General features: G+C 42.4%; 1 protein-coding gene across 1 annotated transcript in view; it reads left to right on the forward strand.

Moving 5' to 3' along the window:
• The window catches only part of TMCO4 (transmembrane and coiled-coil domains 4), a 36,032-nt gene that overhangs the window by 1,790 nt on the left and 17,556 nt on the right, over positions 1 to 16,686 (forward strand). Inside the window, exons 3-10 of the mRNA XM_010123386.2 lie at positions 3,535 to 3,562; positions 5,525 to 5,657; positions 9,259 to 9,356; positions 10,109 to 10,252; positions 10,712 to 10,831; positions 12,889 to 13,053; positions 13,693 to 13,829; positions 15,288 to 15,372. Of these exons, the coding sequence (XP_010121688.2) occupies positions 3,535 to 3,562; positions 5,525 to 5,657; positions 9,259 to 9,356; positions 10,109 to 10,252; positions 10,712 to 10,831; positions 12,889 to 13,053; positions 13,693 to 13,829; positions 15,288 to 15,372 (910 nt within the window). The remainder of the gene's footprint in view (positions 1 to 3,534; positions 3,563 to 5,524; positions 5,658 to 9,258; positions 9,357 to 10,108; positions 10,253 to 10,711; positions 10,832 to 12,888; positions 13,054 to 13,692; positions 13,830 to 15,287; positions 15,373 to 16,686) is intronic.

Consider the following 16,686-nt stretch of genomic DNA (forward strand, 5'->3'; position numbering starts at 1 on the left):
AGCTATTTTTATGTTGTTTGCTCAAAATCAATAAATCCACACTCAGTTCTTTTTGCATTTAGAAGGCTTGGTATTTCCCAGGTTGTTTCCCTGCTTCAGGATGGATTCTCTAGAATTAGGCAAGTTTTCCTGCGTTGCTGGTGAGTTTTATTAAGGGTGAATTTCATGAAATTTAGCTTGTGCTTGCTCCAAGCTTATTCTGCATAAGGACTCCTCGTGCTTTTACAAAAGTGGCTCTGGATCAGTGGGAGCATGCGGTGTTTTGCTCTGAGCCAGAGAACTGAGGCACTTATCATCTGGAATCAGGCGGAATACAGAAGCTGTAGATAACAATTCTTTGATTAGTTGAAAGCAAAGATCAGAAATAGCTATCAGTCTAGTGCCACAACCTCAATACCTTATTGCAGCCCTGTGTATGGGCAAGGTGATTGATTTTATCAAAGGAAAGATAGAATTAAAGACTTTTGTAGGGCAAGGCAGCAAAGGCTTGCAAGGTGTTTTTGGGAAAGCATACTGGCGTGTGAGAAACTTCAGTGTATCAAGCTGAGATCAGCTTTTTCCTTCTTATCTGAAAATAAACAAGCTACAGGACAAAGCTTTGTGAATTCTTGATATGTTGCTGTGGTTGATATGTTGCTATGTTGATTTGGTGCTCTTGCTTCTTTGTATTCAGCTGCTACTGACGCAAGATTTACTGTTTATTTAACGAGTACACGCTTTAATTGCTCAGTGCGTTCAGTGGCATTGTCCTGTCCGCGCTAATGCCTGCATTTTTTAATGCCCTCCATCTCAGCGGCGCTGAAGGGATGATACATGAGGTCAGGAGACGAGAGGTGAGCTCAGCATTGATTCAATGAAAATTTGAGGATTATGGATTTTTATCTTTGCATTCATTGCAGATGACTCACACAGGCAAATTAGGGACAACAGTCATTACACACAGGCTGTGGGTGCGGTGGGAGAAGACAGTGCAACAAAAAGAGGTGAAGAAGAGACGATAGGTGATAAAATGTTGGAAGTTTGTATTATGCATTCCCCCCCCCCGCCCCGCACATACTTAGAATGCCCATTTTCCTATGTTTTTCTACACACATCCACTGCAATGTGGATTGGATACTCATTGTTGTTGAGGAAATGGTTTTTGAACTTGCAGCAATTCATAAAAAGCTGGTAAAGACTCTGAAAAAAAGTTTGCTTCCCTTTCTTTGTAAGGTTCCTCAATCATATGGGCGGTGGTATTGTGCATAGAGTTCACAGGGAGGTTCAAAACACCAACCTCAAAATAAGAATGAAATATAATAACTTGCTTAGACGAGGAAAACTATTTGTGAACTAATCTAATCAAAGCTGATTGGATTCCAGACGACTGCACAGCAGTACATGCGAAGCCTAAACCAATTAGAAGTACGTGGGAATGCTAACTGGCATGGATGTAATAAAAACAGCAGTTTGAGTTTATCAACTGATTACTTGTATCCATCCCTCACCTTTTGAAATACGTGTACATAAATGCTTAGGCCAGATTTTTAAAAGATTATTTGGTATTAGGTGCCACAGATGATACTGGGCATATCATACAGGACCTGAGTCAGACCCACGGCTCCCTTTGCAACACACAGGGAGAATTTATTGCCTACAAATGGGCTCTCACAAACCACAAGCCTGTTAGGAAATTATGGCAACAAGGTCACAAGCTTCATCTTATTCTAGGCTTCAGGCTCTTTGCTTGGTCAACTTCCTGCTTGGGACTCCCAGCCCTGGACCTTGTGCTGGGCTTTGACACCTCTGTACCAACCCTTCCTCACAAAACTGCAGCCAGGGAGGAGGTGGTGGTGCCCCTGTATCTAATACTTGGGTAGTCACAGTGCTCGGCTCTAGGAAACTCGACTTACATTCCTCCCTCTGCCTGTGGGGATTAACGTTTCCAATTCCCACATCCCACCAACCAGCCTGGAGCCTGTGTGCATGCACAGATCAGTGTGGCTGGAGCTAAAAAGAAGCCTTTTTTTTTTCTGCAGCATGGTGATTGAGGGAACAGAGGAGACCTGATTCAGTGATTAACTTAACTTGAAAGGGTTATTCACACACTGGAGGTAGCAAACCAGGACCTTCCTTTTCCTGGGTGAGCGCTCTGGCTATTGGGATGCAGGACGAAGGAGCAGCGATCACTAATTTGGGCAGAGCCCAGGCCAACCTTCTGGAAATCCTCATCCCATTAGGATTTGCAGGACAGGTGCGCAAAAGAAGGCTTCTCTGTGGATGGGAACAGCCACCCAGACATTCAGCAGCAGAGGTGTGTGTGTGAAAGCATTGGGCAGCAGTGGAGCAAAAGTTTGGGGCTATACCTTGTGAAAAAGCACCCGTAGGTGGGAGTTTAGCTGCCCCAATCCTTTGCTTTCCCTAGTCCTATGCAAAAGCTCTCTTCTACTTTATGAAATAGTAGATGCTTCTCATGTTAAAATGATATTCAGAGTCCAGGCACTTACTTTTGCCTGGATAATATCTACAGTTTGCCCCTCTTCTAGCAGGAGTTGGTTAAGGATGGGTTGTTCTCCGTTCTACATTTCTCATGCAGTAGGGAAAAGATTAGAGACATTTTTACGATACAAATTTTGCTTAGGAGCTTACGGGACTAATAATCATAAACTCTTTGGCAGCATCCTACATCTTTGGCTGCATTTTTTGTGCTCCCAAAGGGCTGAAGGATTCCCTGTAAAATTCAGCTGTTCTTTATTTGTGTGTAGGAGAGGGAAGTAGCTAGACTGAGCTAATGCTTGGTGTTGTAGTTACATAAAGAACTTAAAATTTATCCAGTGACAATAAAAGAGGAGAACACAGTAGTAAAAACACTGGCCTCTCTTTTCGTGGGTTTGTCCACAGAAACCATCTATTAGACTGATCTGTTTTTCAGAGGTTTTTTTTTATGATGAGGAGCCAACACAGAAGTCAAGTCCCTCATGGCCATAAATTCTGGGTTTTCTGTTTTTGAGTACTTAATCCAAAAGAACTTCATGCCAGTTCAGCCTTACTGCCTAGAGCTATGAATTCCCAGAATACCAAAAAAATAGAGGGGCCACTGGTCCATTAGAGTAGCATTCAAACTCGTTACTCATGTTGAAAATCTGAGGATATATGACTATGTAGGAGCAGAAGGCATTAGAGTGGTGGGAGGATTAGAGCCCTGTTTCTCCAAATTCTGAAGTACGGTGTAATTGTGGCACTTTCATTTGCAACAGGATCACTAATAAAAAATACGAGATGCTTCAGCATATACCAGACAGGCACTGCTCTCCCATCCTGCGCTTATCTGCTTCTGTCCAGCCATTTGTGCCGGCATATGGGGAACTTTTTACTGGAAACACCTGGCTTTGGTCTGTGCTGCCCTACTGAACTGTGGCTTGCTGGCTTCCCATGTTTATGAACTGACTTGCTGTAGTAATTAAATCATAGTCCAATGGGTTTTAATGCCTCCATTTCTAGACCTCTGGGCATACGTCATCAGTTTTAACCTGAATGTACTTTTTTTCTTTTTAGGATCTCCTATCCTTTTCTCTTAGAGACGGTAAGTTTACCTAGCGTTTGTTCTTTGTAAGAATAATGTAGATGAGTTTACATCTGATACTTTAAAATGCTCAAAAAGCTCGAGGTACCATCCTATTTTGTGTTAGCTTCCTTTACAGCAAAAGCAGCACACTCTTTCCCTGTGTTCTCTACAGGAAAAGCAACTATTATATTAGGAATGATTAATGATACCTGTTAAAAATTGAACAACTGTGCATCTCCTTACCTTCACATCGTGTATTGGCATGCAAATGTGTGTGATGGTAGAAACATTCTTAACTGAAATACGTAGAGTGAGGTGGATTTTATCACTGTTTCCAGGGAGCAGGTGACCTCTTCCTTCAGGAAGGCAGTGAAGCTGTTACAAAAATCTCAGCCTAGCAAATTTTCTGCAGATCGCTTGTTGCCTAAAAGGAAAAAAAAATATTCAGGGATTAAATTCCAGAGTGTCCTGTGAAGCCTATTATAAATAAATGTGATTTTACTCGTATATTATCTTACACATAAAACAATTTTCTGGTTTACAATCCATAATATGGATTAGTCTGATAAAGTTAATGAAATAAAGACTGCCTGCTGAACAAAATGTTCATTTCTAAAAGAAGCCTGGTTTATATCACTACATGCGTTTTTAAAATCTCTGTATTTTAACATGTTCTCACAGGAAAGAACTCGCTGGTTGCTGATTAGCCTTTTTCGCTGCAGAACAAAGTACCATTTTTGTTCTTGCTTTATTTTTAATGGAAAATTGACAAGTCAGTTATTGCAAAACTGCTTATTTTGCTAAGCTGGAATTTAAAAGAAATGTATTTTCAGGCCTCGCTGACTTACTGCCAAGCTGGTTGAGTAAAAAGCTAAGTTGTGGATTAGCAGGCAGGAAGCAGGAAGGCTTCTCGTTAAAACACCTGCTTGGGCTTGCAAGATGTGGCACGTTTCGGGGATGAAGTGAGGATAAATACTGTCCTTATTTCTCAACTAAGCACAGATCTTAAAAGTGGCGTCATTAAAGCCTACCGAAGTCATTTGGTATCTTGGTAATGATGGTAATAAATAAATAAACTTAATAGATGGCCAAATGTCATGTTTGATCTACGTGCAGTGGGTATCAGAAACATACTTTGTGGTTGAGCCTTACTGGTATCTTCACTTTCTCCTAGAAAAGCAATTGCATTTTTCATCCCAGAGTGCTCCAAGAACCCTTTACCAAAGCCTACCATCAGGAAGCAGCAGGTGCTGCTGAGAGAAACACATTGAAAAAGCAAGAGTTGGCACAAATAATTTAAAATCTATTACATTTTAAATGACTTTTCTTTAGGAACACCTGCTTGTAAGTCCAGGAGTAATCATTACTGCTATCTTGTGTTGCACCGTCCACTCCCGCGTCTCTAGCAGTGAAGTAGAAGTGCAAACAATTGTTAGTGATGCTAGGTGAGCCGGTGTGTAGTTTTAAATTCCAGAGTCCCTCTTGTTGCCCACAAGATGAATTAAATTTAAAGGTTTTGTATGGAGGGGCATTTTTACAAGATACCGTATCTTGCATCGGTGCGTAGTTGAAGTGTACTGTGTCGTGTTACCCATACTTGATATTTCCAGTTAGGACTGTTCTTGCTGCAGCATTTCTCTGTTGAGAAGAAAGGTGCAGCCTATCCAGAGCCAAAAGGCCTCAATTACAAAAGATGAAGACCTAAGGATTTGAGATCCTTTTTTTCTGCCGCAGAGGCAATTAGCTGGTGTAGTGACTTTGTTCACAGGCTGAGGTTCCAGGGATGAAGGATTTTCCATTTGTCCCTCTTTCCTCTAGACAATAGGAGTTGTCTTTAAATACATGGAAGATGAAGAGGGCCTGAGGGAAGGAGTTGTGCTTGTATGTGACATGGTCCTCTAGCACAGCAGAGTGCACCGCTCGCTGTTTTATCTGCTGCGATGCAGACTGATTGATTTCCTGGGCTTCCCTCTGTTTAAGGGTACTACGATGCTCGAGCAAGGGTATTGATCTGCCACATCACCTGGCTGCTGAGAATCCCCTTGGAGGAGCTGGAAGTCCTGGAGGAATCTCTGCTGGAGAGCCTGAAGGAACAAAAAGAGGAAGAGTCAGAGTAAGAACATTTGGGTTGACTATAGGATGAAAAAACACTGCCAGTGCTTGAAAGCTCAGCAGTAATTACTTGTGCCTAAGTCCAGTCTCTGATCATTCCCCCCATGGCTCTTAGCGTAATCATTTACAGCTTGATTAGGGTTGCAGAGCCCTGAGAGCACTTCAGAGAAGCTGGAAAGTTCAGCATTCTTAAAATCAGAGCTGAGAGCCAACCTTGCAAGTTGGTAAAGTCTACTGTGTGCACAACTCCCACATCTCCTTGTTCCAGTTTCCTCTCCTGTACTGTAGGTTATGCTTATATACATCAGAAAGACCTTTTGTCTCTTATCTCTTGGCCCAATATTCTTCAGATAGAATTGCCTCTTGCAGAATTAAGTTCCTATAAATTTCAGGATTAGATCCTCAGTTGCTGATTTTGTATGGATCTGTTCAGTGTGTCCTGTTTAAGAGACAGCTCTCTAACTCCTATTGAAGGTTGATCTCTGAGGGCAACAGTCTGCATATTTAGATACTTACGGATCTGACTCCTAATTTTGTATTATTAATACAAGATTAATTCTCTTAATCAGTACTTCTTAGACGTGAAACAGCCAAAAAGTGTCTATTTATAAGGAATGTAGTATTTTTAAATTTCACTTAGCAGGCAGGAATTGTGTGAAGGTTTAGCCGTATGCAAAGCAGTAAACATGTCCATAGTGGACTTTCAAGGGACTGTTTAATATTTTTATCTGTCAGCTCAGCAAACAGGTGATGAGATTAACCTGAGCGCTATTAAAGGCTTTAATCAACGCCCCTGACACAGTTCAGTTCAGACGTTACCGTGGGGTCCAGCACGTGTTGGGTGTCTTTCAGTTAACTTTATAGCACACTGTAAAAAGGGAAAGTCAAAACAATCTCAGAGATCATGGACTGCTAAACAGGACACCACTTGGCATGCAGGAGCAAGGGCACTGTTTTGCTGTGGCTTGTGGAAACAAACTCAGTCCTGGGCCTTTAGTGCAGGAAAACGCCACTGCTGAGGGTGGGGTGTCGTTCGCAAAGATAATTCTCCAGTACCTAATTCTGTATCAGCTGGGCTGTGGCTCCTGTAGCACAACCCAGAGGGACAGCAGTGTGTCTGATAATGGCAGGAGCCGCTGGAGAATTACGCTGCGTACTTAACAAGCATGGCTTTCAAACACGTAGGTTTTGCGCATATCTGTTGCGGCGAACACCATGGATTTCAGTCTTGTTCTGTTTCCAAGTTGCAGCCACGGAAATAAAGGTTAGATAAAAGGGAAAAAATTCTTTATAGTGAAAGTGATGGAGGACTGCACTGGGAACACATTCGTTAGTGCAGTGCTAAAACAGGGCTGAGATTCGTGAGGAATCGATGACCCTTTGTTTGTGTTAAAGTTCGGAGTCAATCGGGAAAGGAAGTGGAATATAAACCTGTCACCGCTTCGACCTCTCAAACTTTTGGGGCAGGGAATATATCAATATCTGCGTAGGATGCTTCCAGCTTTGGCCATCTGCTGCTAGAGGCTTTGGAACAGTAACAACCAAATAGGGTTTTGGCAGCTGTTTTTTAGGCGTTTTTTACTGATATTTGTTCACAGAAGGTTTTGCTCCTGCCTTTGCTGCTGTGGCTGTGCTGGCCAGTGGCCCAGAACGTGCAAGGTTAAATGTACAGCATGGTTATCTATAAACAATGCTCCAAACACGGAAATCCACCTTACCGAGCACCTAACTTGTTCTGACTTGCAGGTGTGCACCTCTCTTTTGTACACGGTTCTGTAAGAAACTGGAGAACATGATGTCAGTAGCTCACTAACCTGTACTCCTGCCACTTTTCATTACTGGAAAATGGCCTGAAATTCCATCTGTAAAATCCCTCTGAACGTAATTTCTGGATCAGGCAAGAAGCTGCACATCCACGATCACTGAGGGTAGAGAGGTACCAGAAGAGGCAGTTAATTACCACAGTGGAATAAAAGCAGTCTGGTAATCAAGTGATAATTGTAATGCAGAAGCTATTAGGAAAACAACAGTCGAAAGCAGTTGCTAGCAGCTACGGAAGGAAAGCAATGACAGGTAAAACTTATGGCAGTACTTTCACTTACTGCGTCTTCAGGCAGGATTTACCTGCAAACTATTGTTCAACCCATATAACTCACAAATTGCTCATTATTGCAGCTAAAGCCAAGTTGGTTGTATTTCAGCTCTCTCAGTGTCATTATTTTCAGCCTGAGACAACAGCACATTGACTATAAAAGCTGATGAACCACTATGTAGAACAGAAATTGCTGAATATTGCCAACTTGGGTATTAGCAGTCAGACTGCAGCATGTTTAAAGAGCTCCTGGAGCAATTTTTTCCAAAGCCAGGCAGTCAGATCAGTGACTGCATGCACAAACTGGCACACATCCAAATACCGCTTTGACCTTGGGGTTGTAGAAAGTGAACTTGATTATGCAGAAATTGGTGAAGAGGTAGCCGTTGCAGGCATCACTGTTCTCTGCAGACAGCTACGTTTGCAGCCGCAGAAGGTAATACACGATGGTTTTTTCGGAGGATCTCTGTGGAGACAAAGTCTCCGTGCCGTGCTAGTCAGTGGGAGTTCTGCCATTGACTTCAGCAACGGCAGGGATTTCACCCACTGTGCTTCATTCTCCTCCTGCTGTGTTTTACAAAGCTGCGTATTGTTTGGGACTCATCTAAAATTGTCTTTATCAAAATTACAGTGTGCTTAGGGGGTTCCAGGAAGGATTAGGCAATTATATGGATAATGAAAATCCACAATTAGGCTAGGATTAAGAGGGAAAATATCCAAGTTTGGAAGCAAGATAAATTCTCATGTTTCAAGGCCCAGATTAACTGCTGCGTAAGCAGGCTAGAAGGAACCTTCCTCTGTAAACAACTTATTCCAGTATCCTCTGTTTCTCGCACTTTCCTCTAAAGTGGGAAGTATTTCTTGTAAGAGAGAAACCAAAGACAGTGGAGAGAAGCCAAAAGTAGTGCCTAAGAAGTTATATTTGTTCTTTTTGGGTTTATGTACCTGTTTCTAGTAAGCTTGTTAAAATGGAGCTTAAATGCACACAGACAAATGAACTAATGACTGTCCTTAATACCTATTCTATTATTACATTGTGCTGTGCAATTAGAAAGTGGCTCAATATAAACACTGTTGTTGGAAAATAGTTTAATTCCATCTCTTTGTCTGATAGCACAAATTACCCGTATTCCCTTTTGTTTCAAACACTTTTCCCTGTTTCCCCTTACCTTTCTTGTGGTTTTTTAAGACACACAGGCAGTATATAGTTATTAAAACGCTTTTGACTTTTTGTTTCCTTTTTTTACAAGCTTCAGCCCTATGAAGAAGGGTTTTCCAAGTAAGTAACATCTGTTGGCTTTTGTCAGCAATTAAATCGTTTCAATTTGAATCTGTGGATTTATGTCCATGCTCATAAATCTGCGTGTGTTGTCACAGTCCACACCTGCATGTTACTTTTTACTGTTCCCGGTAGGGAAATTACACTGAGCAGAATAAAAGCAGACTCTGATGCAGCTCTGTTATCCGTCAAGCTTTTCCATCAGCGTTTGTCATTCTGATCCCCCCACAGAACTGCAGAAGTATCAAGAAGAAAGAAGGAAAGAAGAAGAAAGCTGAAGAGATACCTGCTGATCGGTTTGGCAACCATTGGAGGCGGAACAGTGATCGGTGAGGCTGCCCTAGGCATTTTGGAGACTTGCTCTTGAATTGCATGCACAGCACTAGGGGCAGAGGGAGGGGTGTCTGAGTTACATATTCAGCAACAGAAGACATTAAATCTTTCAGCCCAAGCTCTACTTTTAAAGCATTCACTGCTTTTCTCCACTGTTGTTATTTTGTTCACTGCCAGGCTGAAGGTAGTATGTCACTTCAGATACCAAAAACCACCTCAAATTAAAAAAAAAACAACAAACAAAACAAAAATGAACAGAAGAAACCCCAGATTCCAGTGAAAGTATTTTCAGCCACACAAAAATGAAACCAAAAGAATTAGCTTGAAATGTTATTCCAGTGTAGTTTCACTAGCTTGGGGAAGTATTAAACTGAGGTCGTCACCCTTAAAAATATTTTCTGTTTTGCTCTTGTGTTATAAAAGGATCAGATATTCAACTCTAAATTCCAAATAGTGTGAGACTAGGTGAATGTTTCCTAAGCAAATGGGGCATAGCTCACCCCAGGCTACCACACATTCTTCCTTTGACTTTTAAATTATTCTTCATTTTTACTGAAGTCAGTCAAAGAATCTGTGCAGAGACTCGGGGCCTGGGGAAGGTCTCAGAAAGCCCCTTTACCAGTGGTGCAAAGAGGGCCATCGTTTGTACTCTCTCAGTAGCATTAGCAGCGCTCACACAGCACAGGGAAATGACTGCCTGGTTTTTGTAAGCAATAATAGTTTGGTGATATGACTTTTGCATCTTCAGGCTTGACAGGGGGTCTTGCTGCCCCTCTGGTTGCTGCGGGAGCTGCTACTATCATTGGAAGTGCTGGAGCAGCTGCTTTAGGTTCGACTGCTGGAATTGCTGTCATGGCATCCCTTTTTGGAGCAGCTGGAGCTGGCCTTACTGGTAAGAGAGTGACCACACTTTTCTCAGCTACTAAGGCACAGGATCATGTCTGCAAATGCAGAGCTCATGACTTAACTGAGCTCTGCAGAGCAAGGGAAGCACTTTGAGGTGTAATCTCAAAGCCCCTGTTGACCAAGTAGGAAAATAATATTTGGTATGTGGCTAATGAAGGAAACGGAAGCTTGCTGCGTAGGATTAGAAAGATGCTGCCATGGAGAGCCGTGGCTGTTACAGCTGATGTCTCATCTGCAGCAAAATAGCCTTCTGCTGCGATTCCCTCAGGTCACAGAGGCTCAGAATGATCATGTTCGCTCCATACCAGGCTCTAAGTAATGCGTGGACTTGCTGAGTGTTTTGGAAAGAAAAAAACTCAAGAAATTTCTTATGAACTTCTACTGTAAGCAGAGTCTGTCCTTGCTGTGTGATTTGAGACTTGTGTTTCTGCCTTGCTGTGTGTAGGGTACAAGATGAAGAAGCGTGTGGGAGCCATAGAAGAGTTTGAATTTCTCCCACTTACTGAAGGAAAGCAGCTTCACATCACCATAGCCATTACTGGATGGCTGTGCACTGGCAAATATGGTGAGGACAAGATGAGGAAACTGAAAGAAGCCTGGAGAGCCATGTCTGTTCCACTCCAGGCAGTGTTTGTGCTCTCGTAGCACCGAGTCTTCCCCGCTCTTGCTTGGCTTGTTGAATAAAAGAGATCAACTCTCACCGTAAGCCTTTGTAACCCAATCTGCAAACCCAATCAAAACAGAGGAAAGAGAGAGAGGGCGGTAAATTGGCAGTGATAGTAGGACCAGTAGTCCTCATAGCAGGATTGTTTTTGTTAATAAATGCTGTCTGGTTTTGGTAGGAAAGGTCTGTTCAGCATGGATGATTTCCAGCACTAGTACAGAGTGTCTCACCTATCTCTGAGACCTTATGTTTATCCTCCAGCAATTAACAGAAAATAGTGTCTTTTTTCTTTCTCCGTATTTGCCAGATAATGAGGTTTATTGGCAAGAAAGTTCTGTCAAGTAAATCCTTTTAAGCGCAGCACGCAGGAGGTGAACTTACAGACAGCAACCTTGAAAGGTCTGTAGTGTTTTATTTTCCAGTATGGCTTGTCGTATAAAATATGTCAACTGTCTGCTGATGTGTTCAGCAACCTGACTGAACAGCTGCCAGTTTATTCCGAAGCATCATGATTAATGTTGGATATCATTAATGCAGAATGATATCTCTGTCCTGTTGCTTGTTAGGTTGCAGCTTGCTGTCAGAGTAAGGTTATTTTCACTTTGCAGTACTGTGCTTTGGCTTTGCTCATTGTCTGCTTGCCAGGGGTCCAAATCCTTGGGGTTGGAGGACTCCCAGGCACTGTTACATAGACAAGTGTGTCCCTTCAGGAACCTTTTTGTGTCTCTTTGCCCTTAAAAGGGAGTTACAAATGACACACATTCTTCTTCCATAATTAGCAGGCTGCTATAATGTTTGAAAAGGCAAAACTAGAATTGTCATCCATTTTCCCCCTTACAGCTATGTCTGTCTACTTACACACTTGCTTGACTCCTTAAAACAGAGGGACTGAGGACAGGATTTTTACAGAATTCACTACCTTGTGATTTTTGAGCTCCCGCTAGCTGCTTATCTGTACTTTCACAAATCTGACAGCACCTTGACGTGCGATCTGGCATGAGGCTCTCTCATGCCACTTTGGTCAGCAGCTGCCTCAACCTGCCCTGCGTTGTTTCGGGAAGGAACTGCGTGGGAAGGGGTCTGGTTAATTAAGATGAAAATTCTGCTCTTTGGAGTTCATCTGCCATTAATAACATTGCCAGGCCCCTCCTGGCCACCTAGGACAAGATACACTACAAGCAGGAGAGAAAGTATGGCTTAAAAATTGTTCTCTCAGCCAAAAAATTAGACTTGCGCAGTGTAAATTACCCATTACTGTCTCAAACATCCAGGCACTGCTTTTGATTAGCATCTGAAGGGAAAAAATTAAACTGAAGTGGCTAACTAAGCTAGACAGCAAAGTAAAAATAATTGCAGTCTGATCTAGAAATGCAGATGCCTTGTTTTCAGACGAAGCCGTTCACACAATCCTTGCCCACCTAACTGAAGTGCTGGGGAGATGCTCTGATGTAGATTTTGACAAGATCTTACGTATTTTCCATTTCTCAGGTCCCATTAAACTCAGTCCATGCAGCCATTCAGCACTTCATCTTGCTCAGGACAGGCTTTCCTTTGGTCTGTATGAGAAGATGGAGCTGCAGGACTTGGCCTGATGTCTGATGATAGGAGGAATGCTGTCAATACCTGATATAATTAGTGTTAATATCCCTCTGTCTTGGCAGTCTGTGAGGCAACTGAATGGATCATGAAATCTGAGCCCATCCACATTGAAGACTCTTTGCCAAGGCAGCTAAAGCTGTGGCATTATTTACAAAACCCACATTTATTGTAAAACAGTGGAAATACAGAGTCTAAATCTAATAGTATGTTTAAATATAATTCACAATTATCACAGTATATCAGTGTATTGCACTGCCCTGCCGGTTCTTTTCTGATTCTTTGTTGGACTCGTCTTGCCAGGAGTCAGCCGTTGTCGTGTTTTCTCTGAACTTGAATTCCCTCTTTGCAACCTTTCTCAGGGAGCTTCACAGCACCATGGAGCAGCATGTTGCGATCGAGTGAGCAGTACTGTCTGGCCTGGGAATCCAAGTACCTGATGGAGCTTGGCAACGCCTTAGATTCCCTGCTGAATGGTTTTGTGAACATGATGGCACAAGAAGCCTTAAAATTCACTGTCTTGTCAGGTAAGAACCTAAATCACCTCAGATCTGCTTGAGTGGCTCTTGTGCAGTTTAAGGGTTGGTGTCTGTTTAAAGGAGCTTTCCTAAACAGGGAAGGTTTTGGAGAAGGCATCTCCCTCGGCAGTATTGGCACCACCCTGCAGCAGTGGCCTGAGAACCTTCTCTGCCACACCTGTAATCTACATTTGCTTTCCTGGATTGCTGTGCCTCTGTGTCATTGACTCGTTCTTTTAAAATTACAGCTAGAAACGCCTTCCTTCACATGCGACTCTTTATTTGTCTATGTTATTTCACGGTGCTTTATTGCTTTACATAAACCTTTCACGCATGCAGGTTACATTCATGTATAGTGTCTGTTTGCCTCCCTATCAGGACATCAGATCCTTTCTTATCTTCAGTCTAGCAAAACATTTCTCAGATCAGCTCTTGAGAAAGAAGAACTGGAAATGACAAAAGGTCCTAGGTTTAGCTTTTAACTTCAGTGAACCATCTTGCTTTTGATGTTTCCTAAGAGCAGCCCAGATTTGTGACTTCCCAATTTCTCTCCCCCATCCCACTGGGTAGGGGGGAGGGTGAATAAGAAACTGTGTGGTAATCCGGGCTAAACCACCACAGCCGTGCTGTTTGCTTTGTGCGTTGCAGGTATTGTGACGGCCTTGACTTGGCCAGCTTCGCTCCTGACTGTTGCCAGTGTCATTGACAACCCCTGGGGAGTGTGTCTCCATCGGTCTGCTGAAGTAGGCAAACACCTAGCACATATCCTGCTCAGTCGACGGCAGGTAATCGGCTAGAAATTATCCTGGAATAATGTCTGGAAGGGATTTGGCCCATGGAGGTGAAGTTTTATAGTCGTGCTAGTTAAGTATCAAGTGAGAAGAAAATGAATAATAAACTTAAAAATTACAAAATGATGCATGAAGGTGACCAGCATGTATCTGGTTGATTAAGGAAAAATAGGAGGTCCAAGTGAATCAGGGAATTCCTGCTAAGATTTATTCCATTTAACCTAAAGCTTTTCTAAATGAAGAAGAGATCCGGGTCATAAATGACAAGTGGCTTGACCGTGTCACAGAACTGCGAGGCCAGCTCACCTAGGGGAAATGTGAGAACAGAAAGTAAAGACAGGTGAAAAGGAAAAGCGAATGCAGAGTGTTAAAATATTCACTGATAATTAAGAGGCACTAGCAGAACAACCTAAGAGAAGACTCTGCAACATTAGATGCACTGTGAGCCATGTTTTTGCCCACAGAGAAGTGGAATGAGCTGGTACCTGAAAGAAGTGACAGAAGTTATTAAGCCTCACTGAGAAGGCTTACAAAAGACGTTTCTGCCTCCCAAAAGCCTGCTGGGCTGTCGCTGGTGTGGAGGGAGGCTGACTTCTGCTGGCCACATGTCCGTCTCACAGGCACGCTGGTCCGATATCTATTACAGAGGAGCCTGGCGGGAGCCACGGCCCCAGCACTGCGTGTCATAAATAACAATGCGAAACAGCAGCGTAGGAATGAACTTGATTTCTCATAAAAATACGGTCCCAGGGAAGGCAATAAACTTTATTTCATACGAGCCCTTTGTTTTGCTTGGGGGCATTTGTTACTGCCTTTTAAGCACTCAGTATTGTGAAAACACACATTCCAATGTGCTGGAGCGTCTAAAACTCATTAGCCTGATGTCTAGGGACTCCATCGCACACCTGCTCCCTGGTTAATACAAAGACCATTTGTCATTGTTGTTGAGATTAGGCTGCCTTTCATCTTACAGAAAATCTTATTAGGCTATTCAAAATAAAAGCTTACCCCACATCATTTTTTATAACAGCCACACAGTGCTGCTGCCATTCAGTCTTAAATCTAGGAATGGTCAATATTTTTGTATTACAGTTTCGTCTGTTTATTGAAGCATTTCTAGGAAAGTTTTATTCCATTAATTACGCTTTCATTTGGAAATTTCGAAACAATGACAGTGAATGCTTTGTTTCTGTTTGAAACATCTACTTTGTTGTAACTTCTGATCATTGGATTATTTGAATTGATTTTCTGAGTATGAAAAAATTCAGAATACTCAGGTGTGCTGGATTCTGACTGTTGAACTGTGCGTAACTTTAAGGATACATAGTCCCTTTGAAATCAATCAAATTGCTTGAATGTTTAAACAATTATGCACAAGCAGAAGTGCTTTGTGTATCAGGTATTGTTGCATAACAGAATTTGATGGTGTTTCCCCCTTTCCTTCTTTCTTAGGGCAAGCGACCTGTCACCCTGATTGGCTTTAGTCTGGGTGCAAGAGTCATTTACTTCTGCCTGCAGGAGATGGCTCAGGAAAAAGGTAAAATTCACCTTCTAACCTTTTTCTCCGTTATTTTCCTTACTGCTGGTAGAGAAGTTTTTTTTCCAAGAGGAAGAGTTCTTCTGGAATAGAGCTTTGGTCTTTTAGGATAGGACAGAAACCTAAAAACCCAGTTTTGAAATGCATTTGGAGCCAAATTCTTCTGTTATCTCCACCAGTTCAGTGGATTAAATCCACTGTCTTCACTCAAGGTGCTCCACTGTGTCAGTTTGGTCTCCAGTCTGTAAACAACAACTTGACATTTTGTGACATTCAACTGCTAGATCAGTCTGTGAGCTGCCCACGCACCACTACGATTTGGCAGAGGATGCTTTGCCTTTATTGGAAGCCCTCTGTAGCTATTGTATCTGATTCCGAGTCCTCCCTTCCATTTAAGTCACTGAAATGCCACTCTCATCTGCTATTTTCATGGTAATTTTTCCCCAAAGTCAAGTATAAAACCATCTGTCAATTTATTACCCGTTGTGGTTCTGTTTATTAATAGATTCTATTTTTAATTTAGAAAAAGAATAAAATCATTATGATCAGTTGATGTAAATCGCATCTTAGAGTTGAGTCAGTAGTGAGTGTGTGCATGCAGCCTGCCTTCCCCCCTGCGTAGCTAATTTAATTCATTAACCGTTTAGCCTCACAGAGAGTCGCTAATAAATGGGGAGCTTTGTAGAGGAGAACATTCAATAAGGTCCAAGAAGGTGGGAATAGAGGCGAGTGAGGACGGAGAAGGTCAGCATTCTTTTCGCTGACAGCTGTGCACCAGAACTTCACTTCTGGTTTAAGATGGAAGTCCTCAAATACAGGATTTCTGTTCTCAAAATAAATCTAATCAAATCCAGAGTGATCCTAATGGAGTTGCTGTGAAGCCAGAACCCAGCTCCTAATCCGGCCCTACATCTACTCTTTTTGTGTCCTAAGAATGCCAGGGGCTGAGATATTTTCAGGCTTTTATTTAATGATCTGTAGTCTCTTGCTGGAATAACATGGGACTGTGGCTAAGTAATACGTGAAAGGAAATCATTAGGGGTCTTCAAGGCTGGCTGCCATTCTAAAGAAATCTAAGCATCGTAATTATGTATCATAGCAGCTCCCCACTGTACACTAATTTTTCAGTTCCTTAATTGAATTATGAAAGCTGAGCTGTTTGCAAGATGAAAAGCAGCATGTTTAGCGCAGATTGCCAAGGCGTTCTTCACATGCACATTCCAGCACAAACCGCAGAAGCAATGGAGCTGGGACCTGGGACATCTGAGACTGATTTGGGTTTGGACTTGGATGTCTCACACGAAAGAAATACAA

The sequence above is a fragment of the Chlamydotis macqueenii genome, chromosome 21 (genome assembly GCF_036417535.1).
Source record: "Chlamydotis macqueenii isolate bChlMac1 chromosome 21, bChlMac1.mat, whole genome shotgun sequence".
Lineage (NCBI taxonomy): Eukaryota > Metazoa > Chordata > Aves > Otidiformes > Otididae > Chlamydotis > Chlamydotis macqueenii.